The 24,745-nt window shown below is 38.0% G+C and overlaps 1 protein-coding gene across 5 annotated transcripts in view; it reads left to right on the forward strand.

The window, feature by feature from the left end:
* The window catches only part of ide (insulin-degrading enzyme), a 115,485-nt gene that overhangs the window by 4,510 nt on the left and 86,230 nt on the right, over positions 1-24,745 (forward strand). For all 5 annotated transcript variants that reach the window (XM_073027484.1, XM_073027481.1, XM_073027480.1 and 2 more), the window contains exons 2-6: positions 4,544-4,728; positions 9,670-9,877; positions 10,947-11,116; positions 18,414-18,536; positions 22,056-22,168. In XM_073027484.1, the coding sequence (XP_072883585.1) occupies positions 4,569-4,728; positions 9,670-9,877; positions 10,947-11,116; positions 18,414-18,536; positions 22,056-22,168 (774 nt within the window). In that variant the 5' untranslated portion in view covers positions 4,544-4,568. The remainder of the gene's footprint in view (positions 1-4,543; positions 4,729-9,669; positions 9,878-10,946; positions 11,117-18,413; positions 18,537-22,055; positions 22,169-24,745) is intronic.

Genomic DNA, 24,745 nt, shown 5'->3' on the forward strand with positions numbered 1-24,745 from the left:
TATTATATAAATATTGCTATTATTTTGCAATTGCATAGTTTGTGTTATGCACTTTGGTTGTGTATCTGCATATGTTTTTCATTTATTTTTCTGTTTCTTTGTATCTACTGTGAATGCTTGTAAGAAAATGTCACAATATACAACCCCTCGGTAGTATATGGTGACATATATGTATGCATTTTGATCATAAATGTAGTTTGAATTTTGAATCAATTTGTCCGTTATGTATCTTAAAATAGTTTGTGTCAGAGATATAGTTTGTCATGGGTATGTGATCAACGGGCAGAGATATAATCCTGGTACAAAATCAACTTAGATATTGGTGTCAAGGGTTATTCTGAATGGAGTATTGCACCTAAGGAAATAGACTATTTGGGCCTCTGTGTCTGCTCTGCTGTTCAATAAATTCATGGTTGATCTCTATCTGGGCTTCATTTTTATTCTGCAATTACTTCAAGGTTGACTTCAAATTTCAAGCTAAATTTATTATTGATTAATGCATTACCCCATATACTACCTTGAAATTAATTTTCCTAAAGGCATTTACAAAAAAAGGAATTACAGCAGAATTTTATGAAAAGCTATACATAAAGACTGAGGGACATGAATATGCAAAAGAATGTGATCTTGAGTTGTTAAGAGTCCTTGAAAGTAAATGTGTAGATTGTGGAATCAGTTCAGTGTAGTGATGAATAAAGTTATCCATGCTGGCTTAGGAGCCTTATGGTTGAAGTGTAATGCTTGTTCCTGAACTTGTGGTGTTTGACCTAAGCTCTTAATCAATTGTAGGAGTGAGAATGAGGCATGGCCTGGATGATTGGGGGCCTTTGATGAATGCTGCTTTCTTATGGCAGCGCACCATGTAAATGTACTCAGTTGTGGGGAGGGCTTTAAATGCGATGGACTGGGCCGTATCCACCACCTTCTGTACCCTTTTCCATTCATGGGCATTGGTGTTTCCATACAAGGCCAGTTAGGTTACTTTCCACTCTCTATCTATAGTTTTGCCAAAGTTTTTGGTGTCATGCTGAATCTACACAAATCTGTAAGAAAGTAGAGGCATTGTTGTGGCTTCTTCATACCTCTGCAAGGTTCGATGTTATTGTTTGTTCAGAGATGCTTGTCTGCATACCACTGTTGTAATGCATGGTTATCTGTGAACTGAGAGCATAGGACTTCATTTTATTTACTGCTGTGATAGTGGTATTTAATGATTTGTGCAGCCAATCACTTAGGTTTTTATGCAACGAGATGTCTGTAAACTACACAGTAAATAGTAAGTATGTTAAGTACAGCTTTTTTTAAATAAAGTAATAACCCCTGTCATTGATACTCGATCTGTTGCACAAGCAAGAGTGTTGGTGAGCAGAATGTCCTACTATTTGAACAATTGCTCAACAACCCAAAATATTGATTCTCCTTTTGTTTGTTTCTCGTTCCCTTGCAAATAACAACTTTTGAACTATGCTATCATCTTTCGTGAAGTAAACATAACCAAGAAGCCAAGATTCATTGCCTGGCAAACTACAGAGGAAATTCTTTTGACCTAAGTATGTTACACAATGTGCCTTCCACATTTTTGGACATTTCATCTATTTGTCTTTGAACAGAGTTGACGCTGAGCAGAATCACTTTAATTATTTGGTCTATTGACTTATGCAAAGTTATATTCTGAATCTCCCTTAATGCTGGCAGTTCTCCAATAGTATGGGGCTTTTGAGATTTAGCAATAAGCATTGAAATGTTGTATGAAGCACACAAACACCCCTGTTTTGTTGTGAACTGCTGGCAAACATGTTTTGAAGTGTTTTCAGTTTCTAAAAGTTTTCACAAAGTGACTGAAAATAAGCTAAGTTCTTGTTTGATTTATCAGTGTATTCTCTTCAAATGTTCAAGGAGCCTGAATGGTTTCGTTGTCTGATTTGTGAAATTTTTTTCACACAACGGATACTTTGGCTGCATGGTTCTGGTATTTCAGATACTACACACTATGCTGTCTACACTTTTTCATTTGGTCTGCTTATGACATTTTCATTATGGAACCATGGTCAATCGCATTTAAATCCAACTGCAAGCACTGTGATCAACAAAGAGGAAAATTACGATGTCGTCATAGTTTAGGGAAAACCTGACTCTCTGCCTGAACGTACGTAAAGTGGGGCAGCAATATCTCGATTGGCTCGTGGACTGGAGAAATGCGGTCAAGACCATTCAAAAGGCAGATTCTGCCCTTTGAGTGCCATTCCCTAATTCCCAGGATTTGCTTCACTGGTTGATTGCAGTATGTAAATCCTATTCGCTAACACTACTACAGTAGTGAATGGCAGTAATGTGTGGGCTGGGCCCAGAAATAACATAATTTCTTCCATCAAGATTTCTCATGATATGCTAAGTACATAAGAGTCACATTGCTCTTCAAGACCATTAATGTTCTTTGAGCAAAGTCTAAGAGAATGGTGGGTTAGCAAGTGATGATGTGATTATATGATCATTGTAATCAATTATGAGGCATTGAGTCAAATGCTTATAATAAGTAATTCAGTTCTTAAATTAAGCGTGTAATCCTTCAGCTGCTCCCCTTGCTATTGAGCGCCCCCCCCAACACTGTCCCCTTTTCTGCTTTATCTTTATCTCTTCCCTTAAAAACTCAGCACACCCGGGGGTGGGGGTGGTGGTGGTGGTATCACCCATTTTGGGAACCACTGCTCTAGCGACTGTTGTGCGTGAAAATCCCAGGAGATCCCAGGACTCTGAGCACCAGTGCCCCACGTGGCTGTGTACTCAGCCTCCTGCTGTACTCACTGTACACCCATGATTGTGTACATAGAACATAGAATAGTACAGCACATTACAGGCCCTTCGGCCCACAATGTTGTGCCGACCCTCAAACACTGCCTCTCATATAACCCCCCACCTTAAACTCCTCCATATACCTGTCTAGTAGCCAAGTTTCCATCAAACTCAATATATAAGCTTGCTGATGACACCACAATTGTAGGCCGTATCTTGGGGAAGATTCGTACGACCAGATTTGGGAACAGCTTCTTTCCAACTGTGATAAGACTGCTGAACAGATCCTGACCCGGATCTGGGCCATACCTTCCAAATATCCCAACCTGACTTGTACTACCTTACTTTCCCTTTTCTATTTTCTAATTATGATTCATAATTTTTTTTTATTATATTTACTTCGATTTGTACTTCAGGGAGCGCAAAGTGCAGAAACAGGTATCACTGTGATAATAGTACGCTCTAGTATCAATTGTTTGGTGACAATTAAGTATTAAGTAAGTAAGATCAGCAGCTTTTGAGGTACTCAAGCCGCCCTGTCTGACACAAACAATCATTCCCCAATCAAAGTCACTTAGATGACATTTCTTTTTCATTCTGATGTTTGGTCCGAACAACAATTGGATCTCTTGACCATATCTGCATGTTTTTATGCAATTAGTGGCTGATTAGATATTTGCATTAGTTAGCAGGTCTACCTAACAAAGCTGCCCTCAGTATATATCGCTGTTCCTTCATCATTGTTGGTCAAAAGCAGGAACTCTTCTCCATAACAGTCACTCACACCTCCAGGATTGCAGCAGTTTAAGAAGGCAGCTCAGCACCATCACCTTTACGCAATTATGGATGATCAATTAAATGTTGGCTTAGCCATGTTTCTTCAATTAATTTTAAAAAACTCCCCTGATTATCTTTAATATCATCAACTCTTTTCATTTTAATATATGCAGTGACTAATATTCCACAGCCCTATTAAGTAGAAAATTCCAAAGATTTATTATCCTCTAGGTGGAGAAATTTCTTTACATTCTCTGCCTCAAATGGCTGACATACTAAATATGAGATTAAAGTTCTAGACAACACAGCCAATGGAAATGTCACTCCAATTCTAGATGAAGGACCTTGAGCTGAAACAGTCCATTTCATTGCATTGATGCTGCCTGACCTGCTGGATTCCTCCAGCTTTTTGTGTGTTGCTCCAGATCTCCAGTATCTGCTGTCACTTGTATCTGCACAGAAATGATGTTTGTTGCAATAGTCCTCAACCTTGTGCACTAGCAGAATATAGCCCAATCTGCTTAATGTCTCTATCTCAGGAATCAATTTGGTGAATAGGTCTGGGATCTCGAAGTTTGTAATGTTAAGTTGCACATTGCTTTCACAAACTTAAATTTTTTGTTTCAGATCACGCTGTCTGATTGGATTGGGTCTCTCCTTTGAATTTTGAAAAAGAAAGTTAGTTTGTAGATAGTTCTTTGACAGTGGTCATTCATTATTGGAGCAATGTATTGATTGATCTATGTTTCAGATTGGCGTGGTTTGTTATTTCAGTAAAGTTGCCATGGAATGAAAAATTTTTTGTAATTAAATAAAAATTGTCCTAGAGGGAATGCATCAAATAATCTATCTGCTGATGATGACGTTTTCATTGTGATATGCGATTCGTGATATATCTGTTTGCTTTTCCTTCAGTACTATTTCTGCAGTTAATGCAGTAATTCAATATTTGTGATGAACTGTTCCCTGTTTGCAGCCTGCAGCCAACAAGAAACCTGAGAATGACTAACACTGCCATCAAGAGAATAGTGACCAATGTTGTGAAATCACCAGAGGATAAACGTGAATATCGTGGATTAGAACTCACCAATGGCATCCGTGTATTACTTATTCATGATCCCACCACTGACAAATCCTCTGCGGCTCTGGATGTTCACATTGGTATTTAAGAGTTTTTTAAAAAATTAAATGAAATGGTATTAAATGAAAACATTAATTAGTTTTATTTTAGTGCTTTCCATTTTGCTAAACATGGTATTGTCAACCAAACTAAACTCCTTATAACAATCAAATTACATTTGTGTTCATTATTTTTTATATTTACTGTCTACATGGTAATTATTAATGGTGATTACATTATTTCTGGAGTTCAAGCAGTAGTAAATCAAGGCAACTGGACTTGCTGTGTTGTCTAGAAGATGTTTTGCCCCTCATCCATGAGGCTTTTACAGTTCTGATCCATGGTGGGTAGTTTTCTGGCTTATAAACTCTGAGTTGTTTAAAGGTATAGCAATCACATGAGGGTTGTTGAGAGTCGTAGAAGTAATAAGAGAGTCATTAGTCTTATCTTCGCATGAATGGAGGTGTGAACTGTTGTGGAGATGCCAGGGTAGAGATGTTAGAGCTGCATTTTAAGTAGCCGATGGATGATGTTGACCCCACTCTCTCTGTTCAGGGATGGGTTTTCCAGTTTGACAAAGATGGCTTCTTTCACCCGTCTTTCAAACCACCTGTCCTCCCTGTCCAAAATGTACACATTGTTATCATCAAAGGAGTGTCCCTTGTCCTTTAGGTGTAGGCATACAGCTGAGTCTTCACCTGAGGTGTTAGCCCTTCTATGTTGGGCCATCTGATTGTGAAGTGGTTGTTTTTTGTTACCGATATACAGATCTGTGCAGTTCTCATTGCATTGGATGGCATATAGAATATTGCTGTTTATGTTTGGCTGTAGGATCCTTGGGGTAGACGAGTTTCTGTGTGAGTGTGTTTGTAGGTTTGAAAAACAGGGATTTGATGTTTATTGAAGATCCTGAGTTTTTCTGAAACTTCAGCTACATATGGGATGACTGTTTTTCTGTCTGTCCTACCCAAGGATTCACAAGGATCCTACACCAAAGCATAAACAGAGCAATATTGTATAAAGAGCATTTTTTCTCCATAGATACTGCTTAAGCTACAATGTATTTTTTGCATCTTTCATTTACTTTTACAAAAATACAAAAAAAAACACAAAATGCTGGCAGAACTCAGCAGGCCAGACAGCATTTTGTGTTTTTATTTATTTCCAGCATCTGCAGATTCACTTGTGTTGCCTTTGTTTACAAAAAGACAATTTGTTTAGTATTTCTTTGTCAACAAGTTATTTGGCTTTGAGTTGAGCCCTGTCTTGTTGGCATTGTTCCAGTTTTAAAATGGTACAGGAGAATAATTTTGGGCTGTAATACTTTGTTCTCTTTTAACCCAACCAGGGGCACTGAACAAAATTGTACGACCTGACAATGCCAATTTCAAATCAAATAGTCATAGAAAATTACAGCATAGAAACAGGTCATTCAGCCCATATAGTATGTGCCAAGCCATTTAAATTGCCTACTCCCAATGACCTGCATCCAGACCATAGCCCTCTATCCCACTACAATCCACGTACCTATCCAAATTTCTCGGAAACTTTGAAATTGAGCTTGCGTGTACCACTTGCTCTGGCAGCTTGTTCCACATTCTTTTGATCCTCTGAGTGAAGAAGTTTCTCTTCGTGTTCCCCAAAACATTTCACCTTTCACCCTTAAACCATGACCTCTAGTTGTAATTCTACCTACCCTCAATGGAAAAATCTTGCTTGCATTTACCCTATCTATAGCACTCATAATTCTGTATACCTCTATCAAATTTCCCATCAATCTTCTATGTTCCAAGGAATAAAGTTCTAACTTTTTCATTCGTTCCTATAACTCAGGTCCACCAGTCCCAGCAACATCCTCGTAAATTTTCTCTGTACTCGTTCAATCTTATTTACATCTTTCCTGTAGGTAGGTGACAAACTGCACACAATACTCTAAATTAGGCCTCACCTATGTCTTATACAACTTTAACATAACATCCCATCTCCTGTGCTTAGTACCTTGATTTATAAAGTCCAATGTGCCAAAATCTTTCTTTATGACTCCATCTACCTGTGCCTCCACGTTCAATGAATTATGGACCTTTTCTATCCCACTCCACAGCACCCTACCATTCACTGTAAAAGAGCTATGTTTGGTTCTACTGAGGTGCAACACGTTGCACTTGTCTACGATTAATTTCATTAGTCATTTTTTCCAGCCCATTTTTCCAGATTGGTTCAGATTCACTCCAAGCTCTGATAGCCTTCCTTGCTGTCCACTGCATCCCTGCGGCACTCCATTATTCTTAGGCCTCCAGTCAGTGAGGCTATCATCTACTACCACTCTCTGGCTTCTCCCACAAAGCCATTGTCTAATTCAGTTTGCTACCTCATCTTGAATGCCGAGCAACCAAACTTTCTTGACTAACCTCCCATGGGGGACCTTGTCAAAAACCTTGCTAAAGTCCATGTAGGCAACATCTGCTGCTTTGCCTTCATCAACTTTCCTGGTAACTTACTCGAAAAACTATAAAATTGCTTAGACATGACCTGTCTGGGCAAAGCCATGCTGACTATCCCTAATCAGGCCATGTCTTTGCAAAAACTCATATATCCAGTCCCTTAGAATACCTTTCTATAAATTTCCCACTACTGATGTCAGGCTCACGAGCCTAACATTTTCTTGTTAATTTTTAGAGCCTTTTTTAAACAACAGAACAACATTAGCTATCCTACAATCCTCCAGTACCTCACCAGTCGCTGAAGATGATCAAAATATTTCTGTAAAGGTTTGAGGGAACACCTTGTCAGGTCCTAGGGATTTATCCACCCTTGTTTTACCTCAAGACAGCAAACACCTCCTTCTCTATTATCTGTATATGGTCCGTGACCTAGTTGTTGCTTTGTCTCACTTCTGTAGATTCTGCATCTGTCTCCTGAGTAAATACAGATGAAAAAATTTAATTTAATACCTCCCCCACCCCCCCATCTCTATTGGGTCCATGCATAGATTACCATTCTGACCTTCCAGAGGACCAATTCTGCCCCTTGCAATCCTTTTGCTCTTAACATATCTGTAGATTCCCTAAGGAATCTCCTTCACCTGCCTGTTAGGGCAACCTCATGCCTTCTTTTAGCCCTCCTGATTTTTTTTCTTGCGAGTTCTCTTGCATTTCTTGTACTCTAAGTACCTCATTTGTTCTTACCTGCCTATTCCTGCTATGCACCTTTTTTTTTTCTTAACCTGTGTCTAAACATCTCATGAAAACCAAAGCTCCCTAAACCTGTTAAATGTACTTTTTATTTTGGCAGGTACAGGCAAGCTTTGTACACTCAACATTTCACTTTTGAAGGCAAATGCACCTTTGCTGGAAAACAGCCTGTCCCAATCCACATTTGCCAGATCTTTTTTGATACCATCACAATTGGCGTATCTCCAATTTAGAATCTCAACATGAGGACCGGACCTATCCTTTTCCATATTTACTTTGCATCAATGATCATAACGCCGTTAGTTTCTAAGTGTTCTCCTACACAAACTTCTGTCTCTACCCTGTCTGATTCCATAACAGGAGATAAAGTATCACGCGCTTTCACATTGGGACTTGCAGGTGTTGATTTAGGAAACTTTTCCTGAACACATTTGGTGATCTCTATCCCATCTAGTCCTATTACAGTATGGCAGTCCTGTGCAGAAAGTTTAAATCATCTACTATTACATTTGTTGAACTCTATCCCATCTAGGCCTCTTAACAGTATAGTAGTCCCAGTCAATGTGCAGAAAGTTAAAATCATCTACTATTGCAACCTTATGTTTCTTGCAACAGTGATCTCTCTACAAGTGTGTTACTCTAAATCCTGCAGACTGTTGGATGGTGTGTAATACAGCCCCACTAATGTGGTCATGCCTTTCTTATTTCTCAGTTCCACCCATAAAGCCGCACTAGATGAGTTCTTCAGTATGTCCTGACTGAAGAATATGTCCTGCCATGACATTTTCCCTGACTAGAACTGCCATCCCTGCTTTTAATTCCTCCTGCTCTGTCAGGTCTAAAACAGCGGAACCTTGAAATATTGAGTTGCAAGTCCTTCCCATCCTGCAACCAAGTCTCACTAATGGCTACAATGTCATAATTCCAAGTATCGATCCAAGTGCCTGAATTGATCTGACTTTCCTACAGTACTTCTTGCATTGAAATATATGCAGCTCAGGACATTGGTCTTACCTTGCTCAACCTTTTGATTCCTGAGTAATAATTTCCTTAGTTTCCTTAAATAGTTGAAAGGAACAAATAATCTTTCAGATCCACTTTTTAAACAATGCATTCTTTATGTGATCATTATTTTGCAGACATATGAATGTTCAGGAGAATAAGCTGATTTTGTATTTCCTACGAAATGACAGGATTTGAATTTTTCACCTGCACTTGAGTTACTACATGCTGTAGTACTGAGATTTTTAGCATGAGTAGTAGTTTGATCTCCACAGAATAAACCCCATGATGCCTTTTCTACTATTCAATGTAAATTGTTGATAATATCTATATTTTAAACTGCTGCAATTTATTGTTTTGAGGACTTTCTGTTTTTATATTAAAAGGTCCAGGAACAATGGGGCTGGGGGGGGGGGGCTGAGGTAGAAATTATATTTTGTACATTATTGATTAAGCTTATCATTGAGTTTACTCATTTGATCTTTTTTAAAACAAAGATCACAAGCTGTTTAGCTGATGTGACTTTTTTGTAACTTTGAAGAAAAATATTGTTAGTGCAGCAAATTTGCTACATATCAGTAGTTTATGTTCTAGTGTTGGTGAAATCGCTATTATATATTTTAAGAGAAGCAGCAGCTTGCTAACTAGTAATAGCATCCCATATGCATGTTTCTTACTGTGTTTATTTTGGAAAGAAAATGGATCATAATTTTTTAATAGGGTAAGGGAAAATTGATCAGGATTATGCAGAAGTTTCAACATATTTTCACTTACCATTTTAATTTGCAGGCTCTTTGGCGGATCCCAAAGAAATACCAGGCCTAGCCCACTTCTGTGAACATATGCTTTTTTTGGGAACAGAAAAGTATCCAAAGGAGAATGAATATAATCAATTTCTCAGTGAACATGCAGGGAGCTCTAATGCATTCACCAGTGGAGAACATACCAATTTCTATTTTGATGTATCAAATGAACATTTGGAGGGTGCACTTAACAGGTAAATAATGGTATAATAATGAATTTAAAGCTTCTTTATTTCTATTCATTATTCTCGTGCATTATGTCCCAGGGTTTTGCATTATGATGCCAGAAAGCTTTAGAAGAGGAGATCTGTTTCTTGTACAGGATCGCTTACAGGACATAAGTTTATAAACCTGGAGTTAGCTTCACCTTGTATACTCACATTCTAAACTTTGGTTTTGCCAGGGTTTCTTGTTTCTACTTTTGTCTAGTTTTGTGTAAAGAGCTGAGTTCCCTACAGAGATAAGAAGAAAATTACTATTCATGGTATCAAAATAATGTTTGATCCAGTATAGCATGAAGTAAGTCAGTATAAATAAATGAAAATTGAGGATAAAATCCTTCTAGATATTACCATACTTGCATGAATCCCTCAAAATCAATCAGGTTTGGTTGTTTCATTGCTGACAGTCCTTCCATCGTGTCAGGAGAAATAGTGATGTCTGTTGGCATGGGCTCCTTATTGCACAAATGCCATTATCCAATAAGAGGACCCATCTCTCCTTTGCTGTTGAGGACAGTGCCAGCTTTGAGATATTTACCACCACCCTTATCCATTAAGGTTTAGGTCATTAAAACCCAATTAACATCTTGAGTGACGTGGTTGGAAAAACAAACAGTCCCAGCAGGTAAACTTAAAAGCTTTTCCGCATTCTTAGTCAAGTGTAGATTTTTGTGTTTCTTGGATGAGTTCTGACCAACAAACTCAAGAAATCCAACATCAACCATGACAAAGCAGTTTTGCATCATAATGTCATCAATCTGAGATTTTTGGAATGGGATTGTTTCAATATATTTGATCATTTTGAACAATCTAAGGAAGATGCAAAATGATATTGTGCAAGCTACGAAGTGCCAGTTGGCCTCCAGCTTTGTACTTGTTGCTTTATTAAGCAGTGTTCCCATGTTGGTTGAAGAGCAAAATAACACAAGGTAAATCTGATGGTTAATAAACTTCAAAATATCAAATCAATATCTAAATATTTTGTATAATATTCTAATGAATTTGAAGTATTGCTCTTTTTACTCTCATTATTTTATTTTAGGTTTGCCCAATTTTTCCTTTGCCCTTTATTTGACGCAAGCTGTAAAGACAGAGAAGTCAATGCTGTTGATTCAGAGCATGAGAAAAATCTAATGAATGATGCCTGGAGGCTGTTCCAATTGGAGAAATCTACAGGCAACCCAGAACATCCATTTAATTCTTTTGGAACAGGTCAGTGTTTTTATAGCCTCCTCCTTGAATAATATGCATTGCAGTTGTTGGATAACATCATGTGAGCAAAATTGTGCAGTTGCACAGTATAAGAAAAAAACATGAGAGCCAGGCGTTATCCAAAGATAGAAGTTCGTTATCCAATTCATGATTCATTATGTTGCATCAAAATTATGTTTTAAAAGCTTCATTGAGTTGTGAATGCTAATAACTTTAAAAATGAGTTCCCGACAGCTCTTTTTAAAAAAGATAAGCATTTGCAACATGCATTCACTGCAGTGGAAATGGGCAATATTGTTAATTGATTTCTACTGCAGTGATTTTGCAATAATGTCACTTCTCTGGGGCGGGGGGGGGGGGGGGAAGCTACGGTTTTATTTCCATTATTCAATAATTGCATTAAATGCCTGTATATGTCCTTATGTTAGCTGATGACAACTCATAGCAACAATGTGATGTCCTAAGCATGCATGTTTTGCTAGTTATTTCTGTCACAGGACAAGAATGGCTGCTGCACTGAGGTATGCAGAAGCTTTTTAAGTTGTCCTGTTAAGTTCAACACAATCTGCTTAGGAAGCACCATGTAATTAATTTGAAAGTTTTTATTAAAATCTACGAAGAGTGTAAGGAACATAAGAAAGTAATTTGGGAGTACTCTAATTCCCTGAACTTGCTGGTCCGTTCAGTAGGATTAGTGATTTTTCTTGGGAGTATGACAAATATTGCTTACCATATATCAATCACATTCATCCCTTATAATTCATCGACCACATGATCAAATCACGGGAAAGCAACTCTGCTACTACAGAATAAAACTTGAATATTTTTAAATTTATATGTTGAGTTATTTGCCTTCTGCTTGTGTCTAATGATGAAACCAATTGCTGTTGTATTTTAGTTTGAATTAATAAGAGCTGCATTCAAGATCAAAATTAGTAATACCACATTTACAATATTAACAATATATTTAACCACTTATTCTGAAGTCCTGATCATGTGCCCTGTGAGTCATTGCTATGGGGTGATGCAGTTTGATTTCTATTTGACATTTGTTTGAGCTGTAATCCAAATTAAAATAAATGCACTTGAACAATGTTTTCTTTTGAGCCTTTATGCAGCAGATAATTTCAAAATAACATGAATGGGTTTAAGCTCTCATCCAGGTGTTTAATGAATATGATATGATTTAATTTAGAATGGCTAATCCACTGAGTCAGAGCACGTGTAGTTTATTTGCTGATAATTTGAAAGGAGATTATAAACTTTGTAAAAATTCAGTATAAATTGTGAAAAAGGGAATTCAATAAAATAGCTTCTGCATTTCATAGAGAAATACAGATTTGAAATAGGCCAATCAGCCCACCATATTCACACTAATCAGAGGTGTACATCTATATTAATCCCATCTTCTAATAATTAGCCCATAGGCCTCTAAGCCAAGGTCTTTCCAAGGCTTTGCCAAATCACTTAAGTGCTGTGGGTGACTTTGCTTCCTCCACTTCTCAGGCAGTGTATTCCAGATGCACTCTGAGTAGAAAAAGGTCCCTCTCAGAGCCCCTCTAAATCTCTTGCCCCTTATTCCAAATCTGTGTCCTCCAGTTATCTCTGCCTCTGATACGGAGAAATATTTCTTCAGTCTATATACCGTATGTCAATCATGTCCCCCTCTTAATCACTTCTGCTCCAGGGAAAACAGACACACCTACTCTCTTCCTAACTGGTTCATTCTGGGCAACATCCACTGCACCATCTCCGGTGCTATCATGTCCTTCCATGGTGACTGGCTGAGTTATGACTAATATTTTGTAAAGTTGGAGCTCCTTGTTCTTCTAGTCAATGCCCTGACCAGTGAAGGCCGGTATCTCATCTGCTGCTTCATCATGTTATCTATCAAACAAATGGCATGGGTGATACAGAAATTAATATTTTATTTTAATTTCTAAAAGTTGACCTATAAATTGTTTTTTGCTCAATTAGCTTTTTCCTAATCAAAAAAAGTTGTAGACTGGCCCTTGAAAGAAAGCTCAGATAACTACTATGAGTGAGTGAACATTACTTTTGAACAAAAATCACATTTCAAAGTTAGTTTATTATCAAAGTGCGTCACCAAATAGTACTCTGAGATTTATTTTCTTGCAGGCATTCACAGTAGATCAAAGGAAAACCACACAAAAACTGACAAATCATGCAAATAGAAAAAGAAGCAAGTAATAATAAAGAAATAAGAGAAATAAAATTGAGAATATAAGTTGTAGGGCCCTTGAAAGTGAGGCCAAAATTTGTGTTCAATGACCAGTTCAGTGTTGTGAGTAAAGATGTCCGTGCTGGTTCAGTATTCTGATGATTGTAGATTATTGTTCCTGAACCTGGTGGTATGGGACCTAAGGCTCCTTTACCTCCTGATGGTAGCAGCGAGAAGAGAGCATGGCCTGGATGGTGGGGGTTCTTGATGGTTGACACTGCTTTTTTGAGGCAGTGCTCTTTGTAGCTGTGCTCAATGGTGTGGAGAGCTTTTCTTGCATTCATCACTTTTTATAGGCTTTTCCATTCTTGGGCCCTGGTGTTTCCGTACCAGATTGTGATACAACCAGGCAGGATATGCTCCACTATGCATCAGAGTTTTAGATAACATGTGCGAACTTCTAAGAAAGTAGAGGAGCTGCTGTGGTTTCTTTGAAATTGCATTTTATGTGCTTGTCCCAGGATGGATCCTCTGATAGGATAACGTCCAGGAACTTAAAGTTACTGACCATCTTCACCTGTCCTCTAATGAACAATGGCTGATGGACTACAGATTTCTTCCTCCTATAGTCAATAGTCAGCTCTGTTTTGCTGGTGTTAAGTGAGAGTTTGTTGCGTGGATTTTCAGTTTCTTTTCTATTTACCTATTCGTCACCATCTTGTTTTGTTCAGCGACAGTGTTGTCAGCAAACTTGAATATGGCATTGGAGCTGTACTTGGCCTCAAAGTTATAAGTTTAAAGTGAGTGGAATAGGTGCATCACAGGTGCCTTGTGGTGTACCTGTGATTGTGGAGGAGATGTTTCCAATCTTCACTGACTGGGATTTGCAACTGAAGAAATTGAGGATCCAATTGCACAAGTAGGTATAGTGGCCTAGGTCTTGGAGTTAATTAATTAGTTTTGAGGGGATGATAGTGATAAATTCTGTAGTCAATGAAGAGCATCCTGATGTATGTGTCTTCACTGAGAAGATGTTCCTGAGTTGAGTGGAGATCCAATAAAATGGCATTTGCTGATAACCTTTTGTGACAGTAGTCAAATTGGAATGGATCCAGGTCACTCCTCAGGCAGGAGTTGATATGCTTGATAACAATCTCTCAAAACACTTAGTCACTACTGGTTGATGGTTATTGAGGCAAGTTGACACTTTCTTCTTGGGTACCGATATGATTGAAACCTGCTTGAATCAGGTGGGTACCTCAGACTGCTGAAGTGAGAGGTCAGTAAATACTGCACTCCAGCCAATTGATTAGCACAGGTCTTCAGTACTTGGACAGCTACACCATCTTGGCCAGATGTTTTGGTGGGTTCATCCTCCTGAAGGGTGTTCTGACGATGGCCTTGGAGACTGAAATCAGAGTTGTTGAGGGCTGTGGGAGCTTGTGAAGATGCCTGTATGTTTTTACTGGTCAAAATGAGCATAAAAGGCAGAGGTAATCTGGGAGTACAATCATATTGTTATTTGTGTCACCTAGGTTTGCTTTGTTGGAGGTGACGGCATTCAAGCCCTGCCACAGCTGTCGAGCATCCATTTAATCATCAGCATAGCAAGTTAACTGGCAAATAGTAAATTATACAAGTACTAAATTAAGATCGTTTTAGAATGATTTACTGATTCTGAAATTAAAAACAAAGAAAAATGCTGCAGATGCTCATCTGTCACATCCTGCCTAATCTGCTGAGTTTCTTCATCAATTTTAATGTTTATTTCGGATTTCTGGCATCAACTGTGTTTTGCTCTACAAATTGTCATTGCAGATGATTCTTCATAGAGAAATAAGTAACATTCTTGCAACAAGCAGGCCATGAAAAATTATTTATATCCTAATGAGTAATTTACATTATAAAGACAATAGTTTGCACAACAGTCAGAAATAGTTGTGGCAGGGCTTGAATAATATCACCTCTTATAAAGTTAAATCAAGCGACATAGGTGACAACAGGGCTTCACTTCCAGATGAACTCAATGCCTTCTGTGCTCTCTTTGACCGTCAAGACATGGAGAATCCATCACAAACTCTCCTACATACCCCGATGATTTTGTGATTTCAGTCTCTGAGGCCGATGTGCAAGGAACCTTTGGGAAGGTAAACCCACAAAAAACGTCCAGCCCAGATGAGGTACCTGGCCAATTACCAAGGGCCAGCGCTGATCAACTGGCTGAAATGTTCTCTGAGATCTTTATTCTCTCACTTTGGCAGTTTAGAGATACCCACCTTCTTCAATTAGACTGGTGCCTAAGAGGAATGTGGTAGCCTGCCTTAATGATTATCATCCGGTTGCATTTTCATCCACAGTGATTAAGTGTTTCAACCCTTGCCCTACCTGCAACTTGAATTCACTCTAATTTGCCAACTAGAGTAATGGGTCCCCAACAGATGCAGTTCTGTTCAACCTTGGGATATCTGGACAGCAAACATGCATACATCAAACTGCTCTTTATCGACTACAGTTCAGCATTCAATATCCCTGTTATCCTCGCAAAACTAATCAATGAGCTTCAAGACCTCAGCCTCAGTATCTCCTTGTGCAATTCAAACCTTGATTTTTCTCACTTGCAGACCCCTGTCAGTTTGGATTGGCACCAAAATCTCCATGTTTTCCATCAGCACAAATGCACCTTAAGGCTGTGTGCTTAGCCCTCTGCTCTACTTGCTGTACACTTATGACTATATGGCTAAGCACAACTCTAATGCCAAATCAAAGGTGGTAACATCAGCATATAGGAGGAAGATTGAAAATCTCGCTGAGGTGTGCCATAACAACCTCTTAATGTCAGCAAGATCAAGGAGCTGGTTATTGACTTCAGGAGGAGGAAACCAAAGGTCTATGAGCCAGTCCTCAGAGGTGGAGAGGGTCAGCAACTTTAAATTCCTCGGTGTTAATATTTCGGAGGGCCTGTCCTGTGCCCAGCACAAAAGTGCAATTATGAAAAAAACATGGCTGTGCCTCTACTTTGTTAGGAGTTTGCGAAGATTTGGCATGACATCTAAAACTTTGACAAACTTCTGTAGATGTATAATGGAGAGTTTCTTGACTGGCTGCATCATGGCTTGGTATGGAAACACCAATGGCCTTAAATGGAAAATCCTATAGTAGTGGATACAGCTCAGTCCATCACAGGTAAAGCCCTCTCCACCATTGGGCACATCTACACAAATCATTTAAGGGGGAAAGCAGCATCCATCATCAGGGACACCCACCACCCAGGACATACTCTCTGTACTCAACTTTACTTGGCCTATCAATGAAATGTTTCCACAACCAATTAACTCGCTTTCAAAGACTCATCTCATGTTCTCTATATTTATTGCTTATTTATTTATTATTATTTCTTTTTGTATTCGTACATTTTGTCTTTTGCACACTTTGGTGTGGTCTTTCATTGATTCTATTATGATTGTCTTATGGATTTAGTCAGTATGCCTGCAAGAAAATAAATCACTGGGTTATATACTTAGAGAAATTTACTTTAAACTTTGAACTTTTAAACTTGGAATAGCTGTTGTAAATTGAACAATGAAAAATTCATTCATAAGCTACATATTTTCACTGGGTCAAAATGGAATTCCCTCCCTAACAGTACTGTGGGTGTACCTACACCTCGGGGACTGCAGTGGTTCAAGAAGGCAGCTCATCATCACCTTTAAGGGCAAGTAGGGATGGGCAACAAATGCTGGCTTAGCTGGTGACACCCACATCCCATCTCTGCTTCTAAATTGGCTGTGACTAGAGCTAGTTAACCCCATATTTGGGAATCTCCAGTCTAAACCTTGGCACTTCTGTCTTCCTTTTAAAATGTCATTTAAATCTTGCCTCTTCAACCAGGTTTTTTGAGGAATCAATTTTAATTTGTTTACCCTTGTGTAGCTTTGCATCAGATTTTCTGTGAATCTACTGGAAATTGCTGTGGATACATTACTATTTTGAAGGTGCAGAATAAGCTGATGACTGATACACAATATGTAAAATCTAATTTTTGTGTTTCTAGCTCAGAATTGCTAATGTTCTAATCATTAGTAATGCTTGTAACAGAAATCACTTTTTTATTAAAACTGTTTATAATCTACAGTGTTACATCCACATAAAACAAAATGTATATTGGCTCTAAATTCTTAATTGAACAATGTTGCATGCAAAACTACCATAAATCTGGCTCTTTTTATGTGCCATTTATACTGAATTTTACTTTACTCATGAAAAATTATTTCCACAAAATTACAGATATTTGGCTTCTGCTTACTTTATCATGGTCACTATATGTGAAATATATTTTTAATTTTAATTTTAACTTTTATTCATAGTTGCCATTGTGGAATAATATTCTGCATGGGAAATAAAATATTTTTCACTTTTAAGAAACCAAACTAAATCAAACCCCATTGGAAAGAAACTTCACCTACTTTAGTAAATTATCTCAGGGAATAAAAGAGATGTAATGTCTAGATGTAAAGAAAAGTAAAGAAATGTAAGAACAGCTCCTGTGTTACTAGGTTTCTTAAGCTGCAATTTATTTTTTTCAGTATTTCACATTAATTTATTCATTGTTTCAGTTTGGGATCACTGACTAAGCCAATATTTTTGCCGTTACTTAACTGCCCTTGAAAGGAGAGGCTTTGCTATTGCATGTCAGAGAACATTTGAGATCCAATCACATTGGTAGGCCTAGACTCACATACAAGTCAAGCTGGGTGAGAATGACAGTTTTTCTTCTCTAAAAAGGCATTATCAAACTCGTCTCCATTCTTATGACAATCCAGTGGTTTCATGGACCCCATTGTGAAGACTTCACTGTTATTCCAGAATTATTTAATTTTCTGCACTTATTTTTTTGAAGTGATCCAAAAAGATTGGATCACTAAGTGGGGCTTGAATTTGTCGCTCAATCTGGTAATTTAACCAAGGTGCTGCTCCTTTTGAAATACAAACAAGTGCAAACTGAATGATGAGATGTAAAGCACAGAAAACAGCAGTTGTATTATTAAAAATGCAGTGCATATTGAGCTATGATCCACTTTATCATCTGTTTAACACTAACTTTATTTTCAATATTAGGCAACAAGTTGACCTTGGAAACTAGGCCAGCTGAGATGGGTATTGATGTACGACAAGAGCTCCTTAAATTTCACTCAGCAAACTATTCATCAAACTTGATGGCTCTCTGTGTGCTGGGGCGAGGCAAGTATTATATTGAGAAATACTTAAGCTAATATATAATTTTTCATTTTCCAATGCATTGCTTATTAGCTGCTTTACTGAAAATTTTGAAATAACTAATGGTCTTGGACTGTTAGGTTGCTCAGTATAATTGTCAACAATAAATGTATTTGGGTAACCTAGTTACTTTAATTGCTTGATCATTCCTAGTTCCTAAATCTGCAAAGTGAATTTCTATTTTTGTCTAGAGCCACGGATGAAAATTGTATTTTTTTTGTCTGATAAACTGATATTCGCAAATTTTCTATGAACAGAAAAGTTACATTAACTGTAAAATCTGCATGGCAGATGAATGCAGATTTACATTTGTCAGAGCAGATGGGGGTGGGGAAGGAATACAGGGATGATTGGCCTGAATTATTCATAATTCAGCCCATTTACAGATGCTTCTTTGGCTGATGTCCCTTCTGCCCTTCTTAAACGTTACTCTATCCAGACCTGTTGCCCGTTTCCAAATTTGTGACAAGTCCTCGTTCATCAGCTTGGTAGTTCTAGATCCATATGGTTGTTGCTTGAACATATTAAGTTTTAAATTCTTATATTTGTTTCCAAAAACCTTAATGACTTTGCTGCACCTTATATCTACCCCCTGAGGTTTGTGTTTTTCATTGTCTTGTACATACTCAATTTTTAATCCCTCTACATCTGGCATTTATGCTTTCAGTTGCTTGTGCTTTGTGTTGTAACTTCATCACCAGATTCCGAGACCTGGGAGTCAACATCTCCCTCTGCAATTGATTCCTCGGCTTCTTGGATCAAAAGATCACAATTAGTAAAGATAGGCAGCAACACCTCTGGCATGATTATTCTCAGCACTGGCACCTTGCAAGGCTGTCTCCTCATCCCCTGCTCAATTCATTGCACACATGACTGTGTGGCCAGATTCTGCTCAAACTTGCAGATGATACCACTGTAATAGGCTGTATCTCAGGTAACTGAGGTACAGAAAGGAGATAGCACAATAATGTGGTGTCATGACAGCAACCTTTCCTTTAGTGTCAGCAAAACAGAAAAGCTGGCCATTATGAAAAGGAAGGGGGCAGTGCATGTGCTCCTGTCTACATCCATGGTGCTGAGACTGAGAGCTTCAATAACTCATGCTTAAATTACCATGTAGAAGGCTCAGCCAAGAAAGCTCGCCAATACATCTACTTCCTCAGGAGGCTTAAGAAATTTGGCATGTTCCCATTGACCATTACCAATTTTTATCAATGCAGCATTGAAGACATCCTGTCTGAATGCATAATAGATTAGAATATCAACTGCTCTGTCCATGACCACAGGAAATTGCAGAGAATTGTGGACACAGCCTTTGTGGAACTTTGTGGAAACCAGCCTACCGCTGTGGACTCTGTCTATACTTTGTGCTGCCTTGGTAAGGCACCCAGCAAGGACCCCATCCACCCCAGACTTTCTCTCTTCTCACCTCTCCTATCGGGCAGCACATACAAAAGCCTGGAAGAGTACCTTAAGGTTTAATTGTAGCTTCTCTCTGTTGTATGATTATTGAATGCTTTCATAGAACAATAATATGGTCTTTTTGCCCTCGCAGTCAACTGCGTTATGAACTTGCACCTCATTATCTACATACATTGCATTTTATTCTGCATTCTGTTATTTTGTCTTGTAGCACCTTGATGCATCATATAATGAATTGATCTGTATGAACAGTATACAAGACAAGCTTTTCACTCTATGTTGGTACTTGTGACAATAATAAAATAATTCTGATTCTAATTCCAAAGCTTTCTTGGCTTATTTTTTTTTTTGCCATTTAAGGTTTATAATCTACCTCTTTCACTGGATGCTTGATCCATTGTCCTAATCTCTTCAGTGTCTTGTTTTCAGTTTTTGTTGGATAATTCTGTTTAATAGTTTCTGGTTGATATAGTGTAAACTGTTTGAAATGGGAGTTTCAGCAGGGAAAATAGTTAATGAATTTTACTTTGAAGTGCTCTAAAATACATCTTGTGTAAAATAGCCTACTTTTTTCTGCTATATAAGGTGGATTCCCAAAATGTGCTTCTGCTCTGGAACATTATTTCTGCATGCATGTGCCATGTATCTGTGTGCACACGTGTGTATATGCACATGCGCACACGCACACACACACTATCGATATTGTGATCATAATGAGATTTTGTTAACAATCAGTAGCATGTTATTGTAAGTTCATTGTTTGATGGGGAACAGTGAAATAATTTAAGGTAGCCAGGATCAGGTGGACATCCTGTATGATAAAATTTCAAATTTCACCATTTTTTTTAGATGTTGTAGTTAATTTTGATTGGTTTCTGAACAGAAAGTTGGATGCTTTAGTACATTAAGTATTAGATTACATTGACTTTAATACTGCAACCAATTTGAACAGATAGATAAAAGTTTATATTTCTTCTATTTGTGCTCACTTGATTTTTGATTAATGACAAACATTTGATCAATGTTTTGAGCATTGTAAGAAGAGGGTTACTTGTAGGTCATTTTAACAATGTAACTATTGTCCTTACAATATTTGAATTAAAATTTTAGTGCATTGGTATTTACAATTGATTCTTAGAAACAATATAAATTAAGTTTTTAGCAATTTTATTCTTGAAAATGGACTGAGTTTAGAAATCAAAATTTATTTTTTACATACCCATGATATTCTAACCTAATTACTTACCTGACCTTAGAAAACATCAGAATTAGGAATAATTTGTTTTTGGAGTTCATTACAGCGGAATAGAGAGAAATTCTTTCTCTTCATATCCATCTCTGTTGTTCCCCTGTCAAAAAACAAAACTGAAAATGTAATAATGACTGCGATAATGTACAGTATTCCTGGGGTCTGCTTGGTGGGGAGCTGGTAGAATATGCATCATTGAGCAAACTGTAATTTGCACAGATACTTGTATACTATATGGGTATGAAGACTGATCTTGTACTGCTTTTGAAGACTTTATTTTGCTTAATCAGCACAATTAAAAACCACAGTTTTGTGCTGCAGAAAAATAAAGATTTTTCCCAAATAAAAATGTTGATATTTATAACCAATTGGGGAAAAAGCTGAAGAAGAGTACCTTTTGTTCAGAGCACTACCCCCTTGCTTACATTAAAGTAGCACCAAAGCAGATTTTTTTCAGGTTTTTGCATAAAATTTCAAATCTTAAATACTGTATATGCAATCAAATTATGTTCCCTGCTAGATACCCTGATGTTGTCTCTTGGAATATATATTAGAGTAACTACGCAGTAATTACTGAGAACTATAATTTTTGACAAGCTTAGTGAAGAGATACTAGGAAATTAAAATAAGTTAAGGTTACTTTTTTAAAGAAGAGGCTCTCTTGCTCAGGGATTTACTTATGCTGCTAATTATAGATAACCTTCAAAATGGAGTATGCCAGTAGTTGACCTGGATTTGTGCATGATATTACTTTGAGCTTAAAAATAACAATTATGATTTATTGTGTTTCAAATGATCTACATTGGTTCCAGAATCCCTGGATGAGATGACTGACCTGGTGGTAAAATTGTTTGCCGAGGTGGAGAACAAGTCTGTACCTGTACCTGAATATACTGAACATCCATTCAAAGCAGAGCACTTGAAGGTATTTGCATTATTCTAGTTGTATTGTATCTTATGGTTTTTATTGTCCCCATTACAAAATTTTAAAAAAAGTACAATTAAGAAAAAAGAAGTCCCGATGAAGGGTCTCAGCCCGAAATTTCGGCTTTTTACTCTTTTCCATAGATGCTGCCTAGCCTGCTGAGTTCCTCCAGCATTTTGTATGTTGCTCAGGTTTACAACATCTGCATATTTATTTCTTGTTTGTGATTAAGAAAATCTGTTTGTTCACTTTAGCAAATTTTGAACATGGGCTTCCTTCAGTGATTAAAATTCTAACCATTTCTCATAGGTTGAAACTAGGAGTCTTGAGTTTGATTTGAATAGGAGTTTAAACATTAGTACTTTCTGTAGCAATGCATAAAGCACTGGAGGAATTCACCGGGGTCAGGCACCTAAGAGTGAAATAGGTAGTTGACATTTTAGTTCGAGACTCTTCATCTGCCTGGGAAGAGGGGAGACAGCCAGCAAAAAAGTGGTAGAGAAGAGTGGAGTAAGAGCAGGTAGGTGATAGGTGCATCCACATGAGGGGGAGGGTGGAAATGATTTGCTTGATTTGAAAAGCAGGACCTCCAGGGTAGTAATCTCAGCCATGCGCTAGTGTGGGATAGGATAGGATGATTCGACAGATGAATGCGTGGCTGAGGAGCAGGTGGTGGGGGCAGGGCTTCAGATTTCTGAATTATTGGATGTCTTCTGGAGAAGGTATGACTTTCATGAAAGGGAGGGGTTACACCTAAATCCGAGAGGGATCAATATACTTGCTGGCAGGTTTGCTAGAGCTGTTGAGGTAGGTTTAAACTAAATTGGCATTGGGATGGGAATCATAGTGATAGGGCTGAGATTGGGGAGTTGGGAAGACTGTTAGGAAGGACAAGCAGATGTTAGGGCAAAATTGTAGTCAGTGATGTGAGTTGCAGTGTAACATGGAGACAGAATCTAAAAGGGTGACAAATATAGGACTAAAGGTGCTATATATATTTAAATACATGCAGAATGTGGAATAAGTTAGATGATTTTGTAGCGTCATTAGAGACTAGTAGGTATGACTGGAGATCACTGAGTTGTGGCTGAAAGAAGATTATTGAAAATTGTGTCACAGGTAGAGAGCTCAAAGTTTTTGACACATTGGCCTTCATAAGTATTGAATACAGAAGGGGGGATGTTATGTTGAAATGGTATAAGACATTGCAGAGGCCTAATTTGGACTATTATGTGCAGTTTTGGATGCCTACCTACAGGAAAAATGTAAATAAGGTTGAAAGAGTACAGAGAAAACTTACAAGGATGTTAATAGGTCTGGAGGACCTGAGTTATAAGGAAAGATTTAATAGGTTATGACTTCATTCCATAGAACATTGAGAGGAGATTTGATAGAGATATAGAGGTTAAATGTAAGCAGGTTTTTTTCCACCAAGGTTGGGTGGGACTACAAAGAGAGATCATGGGTTAAGGGTGAAAGGTGAAAAGTTTAAGGGGATCTTTACTCAGAGGGTTCTGAGAGTGTGGAATGAGCTGCCAGTACAAGTAGTGCATGCGAGTTTGATTTCAATTTTTAAGCAAAGTTTGAATAGGTATATGGATGGTAGAGGTATGGAGGACTACAATCCAAGTGCAGGTTGATTGAAGTAGGCATTTCAAATAGCTCGGCATGGACTTCATGGGCTGAAAGGCCTGTTTCTATACTGTACTTTTCTATGATCATAGTTGGAAGGTTAGGAAACCCATTGTTAAAAAGGACAGGTAGGTAAGCAGAGGTGGTGAGGTGGTTCTGTTGGTTTTAAAAAAACAATGAAATCCAAACTTAGAGGTGACATATGGTAGGAACAGAAGATGAACTGAACCTTGTGGGTTGAGTTAAGCAAGTGCAAGGGTAAAAAGATCCTGTTGGGAGTTACATACGGTAGCCAGGATGTAGGCTACAAATTACAATAGGAGATGGAAAAAGGGTAATGTTACAATAGTTAGTCATAGGGGATTTCAGTATGCAGGTAGATTGGGAAAATCAGGTTGGTGTTGGATCCCAAGCAATAGAATTTGTAAAAATGCCTATAAGATGACTTTTTAGAGCAGCTTGTGGTTGAGCCCATGAAGGGATTTGTTTAATTAACTGGATTTGGAGTGGAGAATTGCAAATGTCTTTCCACTCTTTAAGAAAAGAGGGAGGCAGAAAAAAAGGAAATTATTAGCCAGTTAGCCTGATCTCAGTAGTTGAGAGGATATTTGTTTGGGTCAATTGTTAAGAATGAGGCCTCAGGGTACTTGGAGGCACATGATAAAATAGGTCATAGTGAGTATGGTTTCCTTGAAGGAAAATCTTACCTGACATAAAATATGTTGGAATTCTTTGAGGGAATAATGAGCAGGATAGACAAAGGAGAATCGGATGTTGTGTCTTGGATTTTTAGAAGGCCTTCGACAAGGTGCCACACATGAAGTTGCTTAACGAGATAAGAGCCCATTATATTACAGGAAATGTACTAGCATGGATAGAGTAATGGCTGATTAGCAGGAGGCAAAGAGTGGGAATAAAGGGGGCCTTTTCTGGTTGGTTGCCGGT

Source organism: Hemitrygon akajei, chromosome 23, assembly GCF_048418815.1.
Source record: "Hemitrygon akajei chromosome 23, sHemAka1.3, whole genome shotgun sequence".
Classification (NCBI taxonomy): domain Eukaryota; kingdom Metazoa; phylum Chordata; class Chondrichthyes; order Myliobatiformes; family Dasyatidae; genus Hemitrygon; species Hemitrygon akajei.